General features: G+C 37.0%; 1 protein-coding gene across 1 annotated transcript; it reads left to right on the forward strand.

The window, feature by feature from the left end:
* Positions 1 to 976: 976 nt before the first annotated feature.
* Positions 977 to 11,991, forward strand: LOC108980784 (endonuclease 4-like). Its single transcript, XM_018951790.2, has 10 exons — positions 977 to 1,214; positions 1,309 to 1,424; positions 1,872 to 2,052; positions 7,130 to 7,240; positions 7,328 to 7,383; positions 8,306 to 8,389; positions 9,458 to 9,550; positions 9,757 to 9,824; positions 10,597 to 10,670; positions 11,540 to 11,991. Exons 2-10 carry the CDS (start codon positions 1,311 to 1,313, stop codon positions 11,656 to 11,658), a joined length of 900 nt encoding a protein of 299 aa, XP_018807335.2. The 5' UTR covers positions 977 to 1,214; positions 1,309 to 1,310; the 3' UTR covers positions 11,659 to 11,991.
* Positions 11,992 to 12,225: the final 234 nt, after the last annotated feature.

Raw genomic sequence — 12,225 nt, forward strand, 5'->3', positions numbered from 1 at the left:
TGATGTTCACGGTTTGGGTGCTGGGCTTGGTTTGCTAACACAGTTCTTAGCATTTCATGAATTTGTTGCATCTGTTCACTCATGTTGTGAATAGCTTGATCATGCTGGAGTAGCATATCTTGTTGTTGCTGCTTGGTGCGGATATGTTCAGCCATTAGGACGTTAGGCTCTAGATACCACTTGTAATATCCTTGTGATGTGTATGTTGCGGCTGGATTGGATAATAGTATTTCTGGGTTGATTATTGATGGAAATCGTGATGCATATGAGCTGTTTGTGGAAAGAACTGTAAGGAAAAAAACTGGGAAAGAGATGGATATAGGGTTCTTCGAGGGACCCTTAACCTCCCATAGACTTGATTCAATATTCTCCAAAATAAAAATGTCAGATCCCCTCCGTTTGTGCCCCGGACTGATCCTAATACCCACACAGGAGTAACTAACCAAAGCAGTAATAAATGGACACGTGTCCTTACTCTTAACAGAATAGAGTAGAAATTCAAATAACATGTTCTAGAACGTCTAAAGAAACACAACTCTGAAATGTAAACAACTTAAATTGAGCAAACGGGGCGTTTAATGAATACAACGAGACGGTGCGGTTTGATGAAACGGTGAGCTTCAATCCTAGCTGCTGCTGTGCGTTTTGGTACTTGGTTCAAGGTTGCTGCTGTGCGTTTTGATGACAGGTACTACTTCACTTGACTTCCCGAACTCCTTCACTTCAGTTCTCCTTGTCTTCTCAGTTGTCTTCGGTTCCATGTAACCCTAACTCCCTTCCATACGTCTCATTCCCCCTAGCCTCATAACAGAGAGTCGGAGACCATGGGTCATTCATTTTGGAATTAAACGACATTCTTCGTGGACAACAACTTTTACGTGAGGAAAGACGACATGACGTTTAACAATACGAAACTCAGCATGGCAAAGTTCAAACTGTCGATCCAAGAACGAAACGATTGTCGATTGGCCGACCGGGTGGTCCATAAATTTGCGTGCGAGTAAAGAAACGAGAAGAGCAGCCAAACTCACTACACCCACCTGGGCTCTCTGAGCCCTCCTGATTCGTTCATGCAAGAACGTGGATGATCAACCCCTGCCCCGCTTCACCCACTTGGATTCTCAGAACCCCTTTGTAGCACCTCCATATAAGTCTCACCAGAGCTGGAGCCTGAGTTTATCACGAGGAATTTCAATTTGCGGCCCAAAGAACAGGTATCTGTACTTGCTTTTGTTGTAGTTTGAACAGATTTGTTCTTAGGCTAAAGTAGTTTATATGTTTGTGTCATTTCTTTTTTTACTTTGGTAGATATGGGTAGGTCTGAGTTACTGTGGATTGGGACGGCACTGGGTTTTCTGCTATTCGTACCAGGAATTCTGGGTTGGGGAAAGGAAGGCCACTATGCAATTTGTAAGATAGCAGAGGTGAGCATATCCATTTCAACTCATAAGAGTTTTTTCTTTTAATTGTTGATGTTATTGATCCTGGATTGAACTATTATTTTGGCTACTTCAAAGATCAGAGTCTATATATCAATCTTACGGAATAAGATCCTGTGAGCCGTGAATATGGCTTGGTATCTGTCAACAAGTTGGACATAAATTGTGGGGGAAAAACCAAATGTCGTAGACAAAAGAAGACATTTGACAAAATGAAGTCGAAAATAGGCAGTAAAATTATTAAATCCATATAGTGTCTTGGTTCATTCCATCATCTTATCCTTATAGTTGCCGCAAGAAATACTTAAAAAAAAAATTGCAGAAAGAAATATTTCTTGAAGATAACCAAGTGAGAAGAGTGGCGTGACATGGGGCTCTGCTGTAACATTATGAAAGAGTGGTAATTTGATGAAGCCCTTATGGGTTTTTCAGGGATATCTGACTGAGGATGCTCTAGCTGCTGTGAAAACACTGCTTCCTGAGTCTGCTGGAGGTGATCTTGCAGCCGTTTGCTCTTGGCCTGACGAGATTCGACATAACTTCCACTGGCGATGGAGTAGTGCTTTACATTATGTTGACACACCAGATTTTAGTTGTAACTATAATTATTGCCGTAAGTACTTTTTCATTACTTCCAGAGTTTTTTTCCTTCTTTTACTTTCCACGGTTTGTATAGGCTATTCATTTCTCTACATTGGGAATATTGCATTTTGACCATTTGGATGACATATGTTAGTCACAGTATTAACGTCATGAGTAGCATTTGCATCCTTATTTCATTTGATACATAAATTTGATACCATACACATTAACAATTGATGGTCCGTTTTGTATGGCATTTTTTATGGTTGTGCAATCAGTGATAAGGTTCAGGTAACTCCTCTGAACATGACCCTAGATGGAGCCAAGTGACATAAGGAAACCATTGAGACAACCCAATTACTTGGGAATAAGGCTTAGTTACGTCGAGTTATATTCTTTTTGGAGGTCATTGGGCTACTACCTTAAGATTTAATATTGTACAAAAGAGTTTCCTTGTCATATGGTTAAAATGTAAAAAGGGACCTATAACTCTCCCTTTCCCTTGGGTTAGGAAATGCGGCATTACATATTATAATAGCAACAGATATGAGTGATGCATGATTATAAAACCTCAAACATAACTGAAAATCTTATTAATTATAAAATTAATGTATCAAAACAAATATAACTAAACCAGAATCCTCAATGAAGTCATGACATCTCAAATCAAGCCTAAATACTTGTCTTGAACACTTGTTAACGTTTGGCTAAGTTTTGGTCTTTATCACTTGTTTCTGGCCTGCAGACCATCATCATGATCTCCATGGACTTCTTAAAACAACAAGCAAAAATGAATCGAACCCTCAATAAGTAGTACATCATACAACAAAAAATATTTTTAGTCCAGTTTTACCTTTGAAAACATCTTTAAATACATTTAAGCATTTGCACATGTAAGGGCTGGCGATCACAAGGATCTCGGTTCCATTCTTGTGGTCCCAGGTTGAACTGCATCTAAGATATGGAAATTACACGATCAACTAGGTGCGCTCGGGTGAGCCATTCTCAGCAGACCGTACAAATGGTTGCCCCTGCCCCCCCAAGCTTTAGTACCATCTGTGTTAGTTATAAGGTCAAGAAGACAATTCAAATCCTTTTCATGCATCCATACAGTCGCATCATTTTCTTTCCTTTCTTTCTTTTCCTTTGCTTTCCAACAGATATCATAAATCTTAATAAAATTTACATTTCATATTGCATAACAGACGCATGCACATGAAATCATTTACATTCACGCCCTTTTCGCATAGTGTTGGATGCATAAAGAAGGCTACCAAAAGTAAGGCTACACTACATCATAATTGAAACAATATTCTGATAAACATTGCATTGTTCTGAAGAAACAAAGGTATTGAGTATCTCTGCATACCTTACTTCTTTTAGATTGCAAACAACCAACATTCTCTTCGCAAACTAGGAAGAAGAGCATCCATAGCCGTTACTATCAATCCCTTTTCTCTCTTGCTAAGTTTGAAGCTCTTTCTGTACACGTTTTTCTAAATGAAGTCAAATCTGTTTTCCTTGTTTAAACCCTTATATATTCAAATAAAACAACTATTTTGCACCAACCATTCTATAATTGATAGGTCTCTAAAAATATTAACTAGAGTCACTGACTTGAGCCATTTGGGCTGCTGTCCACTGCTACACATTCAGCTTCATGGCTGAGTTATGAAGGGGCATGTGCTGGAATTTCTGGCTAATGTACCTTGTGTTCTTGGTGACTTTTAGGGCCCTCTTATCCATGATTTATGGTTGTACTTTCTAGAGTTTATTTTCCACTTTAGGGCCTAATGTTTGATCTGAACTTAGGCTCTTACAGTGAGCCTATGAGGCCTCAAAATTGTAACAAGTGTGTGTGTGGCTGTGCAAGCAAGCAGCCTTGTGGTTGTGGAGTTTCACCTCCTACAACTTGGGTGACCACTGAAAGGGGGACTTCATGGGGTTAAAACTTGGGTCTTAACTTCATAACAGAGCCCTGGAAAGAGTCCAAACAGCAACTCCTATCCTTGCTGCAGAATTCTCTGCAATGGCCCACTCTTGCCCTTGAAGGTGATTTCATCTCATTCAAAGATATTTCTGAATCAAAGATTATCTTACTCCCAAATATACAAATATTACTCAAACTTTTTAAGAAATATAAAAAATTCAAAAAATAATTTTTAAAGATAATATTTTGAACAAAAATACATATAAATAAAACAGTAGCCACCCCATGGTGGGGGTGGCCAGCCTGGCCACTGATAGAGACGGCAGTCCCATTTGGGCTGCCCCGTGGCTGCCAGAGGCCTTGCCACAATGGGCAGTCCGATATGGCCTGCACCATGGCGGCCAGAGTGTTTGGCTGCCACGGGCAGCCAGGGGTCTGGCCACTCACAAGGGGCCCAATATGGGCTCATGCCGTGGCAGCAAGATGGTGGCAGCCATGGCTGCCACCAGTGAGGCTCACTATTAAATAAAAATGATTATTTTTACTATTCATCAAACATCTCAAAATCTAATCTCAAACTCATCCAAGACATACATTTCTTAGAGATTTTCATCTCATCTTATATCCAAGCATGGCCTTAATGTATGATGACTATACTGCATATAGACATGCAACTCATGAATTCTATGATCTATGCAAGGTGTGATCATGCCAACAAATAGATTTTAGACTGAAAATACAATGAAACCGGTCTGTTTATTCTTGGACAGCAGGTATAAATCTAAGGAAAATTACTGTTTAGGTCCCTGAGGTTTGAACTTTTTACAAACCGGTACGTAGGGTTCAAAAATTTTCTGAGTTAGTCATTGGGGTTGGGGAGTCATATTTCAAAATGGTCTCTCCTTCAGGACCCTGTTAGTATGCTGGCAGGAAAGGTTGATGTGGCTGTTAACTACCATGTCAGAACAATCTTAAGAAGTCGTCTGTCATCTCACTGTCATCTTAAGAATATGGACAATTTTCATGACCTGCTTGTATCTCTTACTAGTACCTAGATGTAATTAGGTTTCATGATCTGCTTGTAGGCTTCTGGTGTACTTTGTTACCATCCTTATTTCAATAAAATTTTACTTTTACCTTTAAAAAAAAAAAAAAGAAGAAGAAGATGTCTGTCATCTATATATTCAGTCAGCATTTAAGCATAAATATTAAAACATAAAAAATCATTAAAATAAAAAATTAATTAAAAATGAAATAGTTACAATAATTTTAAAAAATTGTAAACTAATTTTCAAAAAATTATTTAAAATTGTTAGAATGGCCATTGTCTGCCACCCCTTCGGGCAGCCTAGATCAGGCCGCCAAAGTAGTGGTTGGCTGTGCCACCCTAGGTGGGAGCCACCCACGAGGCCCAAATCAGGCCACCCTTTGGTGGCCACCTTTTTCTTTTTGTTTAATGTTTTGTTTTTATAATATTTTTGTGATTTTTCTGTTTTTAATTTTATATGATTTTATTCTTTATGTTATTTGGTATTTTTTTAAAAATTTTCTAGCACTTTTAAATATTCTAATTATTTATATAAATTAGGTTATAAGTTTTAATAATTTTATGTTTTGAAATTTTTTCCTGTTATTTTTTAAAACTTTTTTATGTTGTTTTTATTCTAAATTATTTGATTTTTTAAATCTTTGTAACTTTATTTAATTTTTAAGATTTTTCTATTCTATTTTTTAGAAAAACTTATGCTGATGTCGCACATTGACTATGAACTTTTTAATTTTTAAATGTTGACTCAATCTACAAATGGCACGTGCCTTCTTATGATTGGTTTCAACATATCAGTCAACTACCACGTCAGCTTTTTCTTTAAGCAGGCTATCTGACAGACGGACAATTTTGATATATTTTCCTCACACCAAGGACTAAGTCCATACTTTTTGAACCCCAGGTACCAGTTTGTAAAAAGTTCAAACCCGAGAGACCTGAACAGTAATTTTCCTTAAAATCTAACACTCAATAACAAAACTCCTACTTCTATAATCAATCTATCATATACTAAAATAAACCATTGCCAAGCCTCCAAAAGTCCAGAATCATGAAGAAAATCAAGTGGCAGATTATGTCCAATTGAGCTTCTTTGATGGGGTTTCGATTCCTGGACTCCTTTCACTTTAAAATTCTGTATTTTTTCATAGGAAAACACTAAGGACTAGATAGACACATGATAGATAGAAAATTACAAAACTGAAAATGATTGCCCATTAAAACACACTTTGATTTTTGTTTAAGAGCTGTAAAGAAAGTTGCAGCTCCTGGAACCCTTTTGGACTTAAAAGATGTGCTGTTGTGATGTCATGGTAGTGGGAAAACATAGGGTTAATTTTCTGTTTTTCACTCCCAGAATAAACTCAAGGATTATTTCGTTCAAAAGTGAATTGAATGTAGTCACCAAGCTGCGGCTGTGTATTGAGATCTTGATGATTTTAGTATGAAAGATTGGGTCTTGTATTGATTTCCATGTCAAAAATCATTCAAGAAAGATATAGAATACATTAGAGGGTCATTAGATATCTAAACCTTAACCTTGATGAAAAAAATTGAGAAAAATTGAAGGAAACTCACCTAAATCACCAAAAGTAAGCCAGCAGATAGGATTTCTGTTGAGCGAGGAGAAAGATTACAATTTTATGAAATTCTTTGGATTTTATGGCCTTCTAGCAACCTTCCAATTTTCTATTTCCAAATAAGAAAATTCCCTAGGCTCTTGAGAGGCATGGCAGAACTACCCTTAGCGCTTCTAGAGTCCTAAATTTCTGATTTGGAAGCTATCCCCATCAAGGCAAGTTGAACCATGTCGCCATTCCAGTATCAGCTTTCTAGCTACTTAGGCTTTGCATGCTACTGCAGAAAAGTAATCATGAAGAGGGTTTTATGTGCTGTTAAACAGGTGTTTCTAAATGTGGTGGTCATTGAAATAATCTTGCTTGTAAGACTAATGAGGTATATGTTGCGAGTTCAAGCCTAAACATGGAAAAATTACATACTAGAGAAAAAATACAGATGAGTATAATTGTCTTTGTGGTGCAATCAAATCTACTTTACTAATAAGCCTGACATAAAATTAGCTACTTCGGCATAATTTTCAAATGAAATGATCTATGCTTTTTTTTCCCGTAGGAGATTGTCATGACTCTGCTGGACATAAAGACATGTGTGTAACGGGAGCAATTAACAATTATACAATGCAACTCTCATCCTCTTATCAAGAGGCCAACTTAAAATTACAGTGTAAGCACTTTGTATCTCAGAATTCGGTGGTTGTGTAAGATATAAACTGATAATTTTATTACTTCATTTGTGTTTTGTCCATCGCAGACAACTTGACAGAGGCACTTATGTTCTTATCACATTTCATTGGAGATGTCCATCAGGTGTGTTCTTTCTACTGTCAGTACAAAACCTCAAGGCAGTTTGTTGATGTAAAGGATGCAGTCATGCAATGGCAAACTAATTGTTTATTTTAAATCAGTTCACAAATTTTTCTGGAAATATTTGTGCTGCTTAGCATTTAATTTCATAATAATGCTATATTGATATTTGTAAGACCATCAACATAACAACCATGTAAATACCATGGATGTGGTATGCATGTATCAGAGGTTATGGTTTGATCTTTGAATTTCAAATTTTTTATGGCGAATGCATGTCTGCCACATCAGTGGTGTTACGCTGGTGGTGTTACAAGTATCATTACTCTTAATTTTAAATTGGGTAGTCACTTTTCACAGGCACTAGAATTTTTCATTCAGAATTGTGAAGTTTTATACAAGAATGGTTGAAATATTTAATCAAAAATCGGCGTTAGGATGGTGTGTTTCAGAGGTTTATGAGATCTGTGTATAATTTGGAATAAATAATAGTCTTTGTCATAGAGTGTAGACATATTTATCTATAGGCTGTCTCTTTGTTTGTAAAGTGAGTGATTCTTTGATAGTCCTAGAATACTAAATTTCAAGTAGGTTCAGTAAAGTTGTTAAGGAAATCTAGTTCAGTATTTTTTTTTTTTTTTTGTCTATTATTTTACTATATCCATTAGGATGTGTATTATTGTCAATATGATGGCATTTCTTTTACAATCGTGTTAAGAATAATGCAATATGCATGAGAAGCACGGCTACAGATCATAATATCACTACTAAGTACGAGACATCTTCTGTACTGATCAGTTAACTGCCAGTTATTTTCAGCTTTTCTCCCTTTCCTGTGTCCATAAAACTAAACTTTCTATGAACATGTTGTAGTGAGGATGATTAATGATCCATTTTGTCTTATCCTTCTTTTCTTTTATGGAAGCCCCTACATGTTGGTTTCACCGAAGACGAAGGTGGGAACACAATAATTGTCCGATGGTATCGACGGAAGACAAATCTCCACCATGTAAGTCTTAGTTGTCCTCCAAGTGTGTACAGAATTCTCTCTCTCTCTCTCTCACGCTCTCTTGCTTGTATTTAATGCCTGTACTGAGGTATTAGAGCAAAGGAAACATGCACGAAACTCGACTACTATGCAAGAGTTAGAATTCATGCTTTATTTTAAAGCAGTTTGCATATGATAGATTGCAAACTGGATAAATTTAAAATCGTTTGGATTAGGCACTGTTGGTGGGAGAAGTAAAATTACATATTGCAGGAGCTTCTATCATAGATTAAGTTCTTCATTTTTGTCCTGTTTCTGGATGAGTAATTGTGTTAATAAAAAAAAGTCTAATATGTACATTTAAGTGCAAAACAAGCAAAAGGGATCCCTAGTCTCTTAAGTACAAACCAACCTTCTTGTCTTAAGTGACGATACACTAATTATAAAGGACTACTGACCTGAAGAAAAAACCCATTTTTTAACCTCGCTTCTAATGTCATTAGGGATTTTGATCCTTACTTTTCCTTTTTTGCTGATTTGAAGTGCCATATTGAGGTATTTGAGTATGTATGTCTGGTCTTGATATTTCAGCTTTCTACTCTAGGAATTTGAGAGTGAACAAGGACGGAGAGGAGGAGGAGGGGCTGTTACGTTCTCCTTTGATTCTAAATAATAGGGTGTTACATGAAGGAGGACAACAATATTTGAAGCCGAGGTCTTTAAATCAACCCATGGGGAGGGATTTGGTGGGAGAGGGGACACTACCCATATTACGTACCCGACTTCTGCCATCTCATCACATAAATGATCATTCCTATCTTTACCATTTATCAAATGGAAAGGATTCAAGGAAAAACCCACATTCTGTTGTTGAAATATATACCAATACCTATAGTGAAGTATACGTAGGTATTCAAGACAGATTCTGTCAGGGTCTGTGTGTCAACTGAATGGTTTTGAAATGCAAATGACTCTCACAAGAAGGTTTGGAGTTAGTTTTTGTAAGTCAAGGATATAATATGTAAGTAGATATAGCAAAAAGTGGTAAATTGTATTTTTTTCCCTTCAATAAAATTTGTTTTCTTCCAGGTTTGGGATGACATGATCATTGATTCTGCTTTGAAGACGTTCTATGGTTCAGATCTTGAAATCATGATACAATCCATTCAGAGGAATATTACGGTATACTTTCAGTGAGGCATACAACTGAACATATTTTATATACTACTGCTTGTGAAGCTTAGGTTGAGACATGAATTCATTTATTTGTCATTCTTATTTTGTCTGTTTTTTAGTCGCTAGTCACATAATTGTCCGCTGTACATGCCTGCGCAGTAATGAGATACTTACCAGCATCTTATTGTTCTATTTCACTCTCTTGTCTCAAGGATGGTTGGTCGACTGAGTTAGCGTTCTGGGAAAACTGCTCAGATAATGACACAGTTTGTCCAGACCCGTAAGTAATGGCCTTCTTTCTTTTTCCTTGGATGCTTCTATATCCAGTTCTAGTTTGTGATCATGCCATTGAGATCTTGAATTGCTGACGGGTTCATACATACATTCACAAATAATATGCCAAGATAACATGAATAAAATTGACAAGAAAGTGGCTTTATTTTATGCTTCCTTGGTTATCTAGTCATACTTCTAAATGTTTAATTCAATCACCATTTGGTTGGGTGTATGTTAAAGGGGAAATAGGAATAAGACTCAATGGGGATATCTAGTCATACTTCTAAATGTTTAATTCAATCACCATTTGGTTGGGTGTATGTTAAAGGGGAAATAGGAATAAGACTCAATGGTGGAAGTACGGATCCAAAGAAGCTGTGTTGGGTCATGGAAAATTAACGGTAGAGTAGCATAGTTGGCTTAGTCTTTCCTATGAATACTATGAAAAGGGAAAGAGAGGGATGGTGTGATAGAGTACCAGTAAAGGGACAATATGAATAACTTGCTATGGGAAGAATTGGAGTGAATAAACAATGCTTGGTTGTGGAAGAAGTTGGGTGACTGTCTGGTTTACTTGGTTTGAATATTATAATGAATTGAAAACGGTCAAAATAGTGTGGAAAACCTATTTGTATAAAACTGAAATGAGACCATTGCGTGACCACATTGACATGCATGTCTAGATTTTTTATCTCATACAGAAAAAAAAGAAACTGACTATATTTGTTTCATATGTAGGAATTAATAGACATGATTGAGCTGCTTCTAACTTTCAGGTATGCTTCTGAGAGCATTAGTTTTGCATGCAAGTTTGCATATAGGAATGCCACACCAGGAAGCACTCTGGGAGGTATTTGCTCTTTTCTATTGGCTTTTTGATCTTTACTGTCCATCTTTTTTATTTGTATAATTAAAAACAAATCAAACTTGAACTTTTTAAGGGCCATGATGTGGCACTGTTGTGCTTATAATATTTTAGCTTGATATGACTTAAGCCGACTGAAAAATTTGTCCAAAAGTCTGTGAGGCTCCATTTATTTTAATGGTGAATGTAAATTAACTATGGATTGAAGCCAGCCTTGGCAACCCGGGGGCTTTGTGGAGGAGGTGTGATTAGAGATGATCATGGTTGATTGATAGCTGCTTTCTCATCTCACTAGGGTGGGGACAAACACATTAGATGAGGTTTGTGCTCTCTTGGATGGGTTAGCATTTTGTCGAAACTGGACTTGGAACATGTGGGGTTGGATTCAGACTCACAGCTGGAGGTGAACTGGCTGCAAATGGCAAACGCCAGGGGGGGGTTCCTGGTCAGTGAGGGATTATTGGGTCAGAATTACCATATTGGCTATTCTTGAGGTGTGTTTCTCACATGTTCAGTGAAGCAAATTAAGTGGCAGATGGGCTGCCTAAAAATGGAGCAATTAGGAAAAATAGGGAATACCACAGTTGTCAGTTAGTCCCAAGGGAGGCTCAGGGCTTATTGCAGGAATAGGGGCATTATGGCATCATTGAAATACGGTTCTTTTTTCTTTGGTTCATGTTCATAGACAGTTTGGTATTCTGCTTTAGGTTAGTAATTTGGTTTTTGCAAAAAATGGTAATAATTCTACAATCATTCTGCCACTGTTTTTTTCCCCTACCCAATCAGCTATCTGGAATTCAATATGTAATATCTAACAGTATCTTCTCAAATCTCCCTCTTGGTTGGGGTTGCAGATGATTATTTTCTTTCACGGCTGCCTATTGTGGAGAAGAGGCTAGCCCAAGGTGGGATCAGACTAGCAGCTACTCTCAACCGTGTTTTCACTTCTCAAATGAAAATTGCTCAAGCATGATATGGATAATGATGCATATTTCCCGTAACTAGACCACCAGAAGCAAATTAATTATCCTTCCACCTTCACTCAACTCTTCTAATACAAGGCCAAAAAACTTCTGCTTTGTAATTAATTCTTGACTTCATGATGCTCTTTTGTGTGCCAGAATATCTCCATCGTACTTGCGTTTAACGTCCCATTCGGGTACTTAAAAAAGGAGGGAACTAGAAACTTCAATTTAATGAGTACCTCCTATAAATTGTATGTATGTCACTTGCACGTTTTGATGGAGCTGAATTCATCTGTTTTGTGTTGTAATATTGGAGGAAAAAAAAGATACTGTTTATCCAAGGATATATTTATATAAAAAATATATACACACACACACATATAAGAGAATTGGCTAGTATAGAAACTTTGGGGAGATGGTCTCCGTTTTGGTTTCCATTGTTGCTGGGTTTTGCTTTCATAATAGGACTCGGAGCACAGGTCTGGAGCAAAGAGGGTCAAATCATGACATGTTGGATTGCACAGGTACTTGCAGACCATTTTCTGGAATTTTGGGTTTCGTTATTTTATGCATTG

Source organism: Juglans regia, chromosome 3, assembly GCF_001411555.2.
Source record: "Juglans regia cultivar Chandler chromosome 3, Walnut 2.0, whole genome shotgun sequence".
Classification (NCBI taxonomy): Eukaryota; Viridiplantae; Streptophyta; class Magnoliopsida; order Fagales; family Juglandaceae; genus Juglans; species Juglans regia.

What these genes read in the sequence shown, in the direction of transcription:
- LOC108980784 (XM_018951790.2), top strand. Translation starts at nt 1,311, where the DNA reads ATGGGTAGGTCTGAGTTACTGTGGATTGGGACGGCACTGGGTTTTCTG. An exon ending in GGCCAACTTAAAATTACAGT is followed by an intron (nt 7,241 to 7,327) that starts GTAAGCACTTTG and finishes TGTCCATCGCAG; the next exon opens with ACAACTTGACAGAGGCACTT. An exon ending in CCATTCAGAGGAATATTACG is followed by an intron (nt 9,551 to 9,756) that starts GTATACTTTCAG and finishes TCTTGTCTCAAG; the next exon opens with GATGGTTGGTCGACTGAGTT.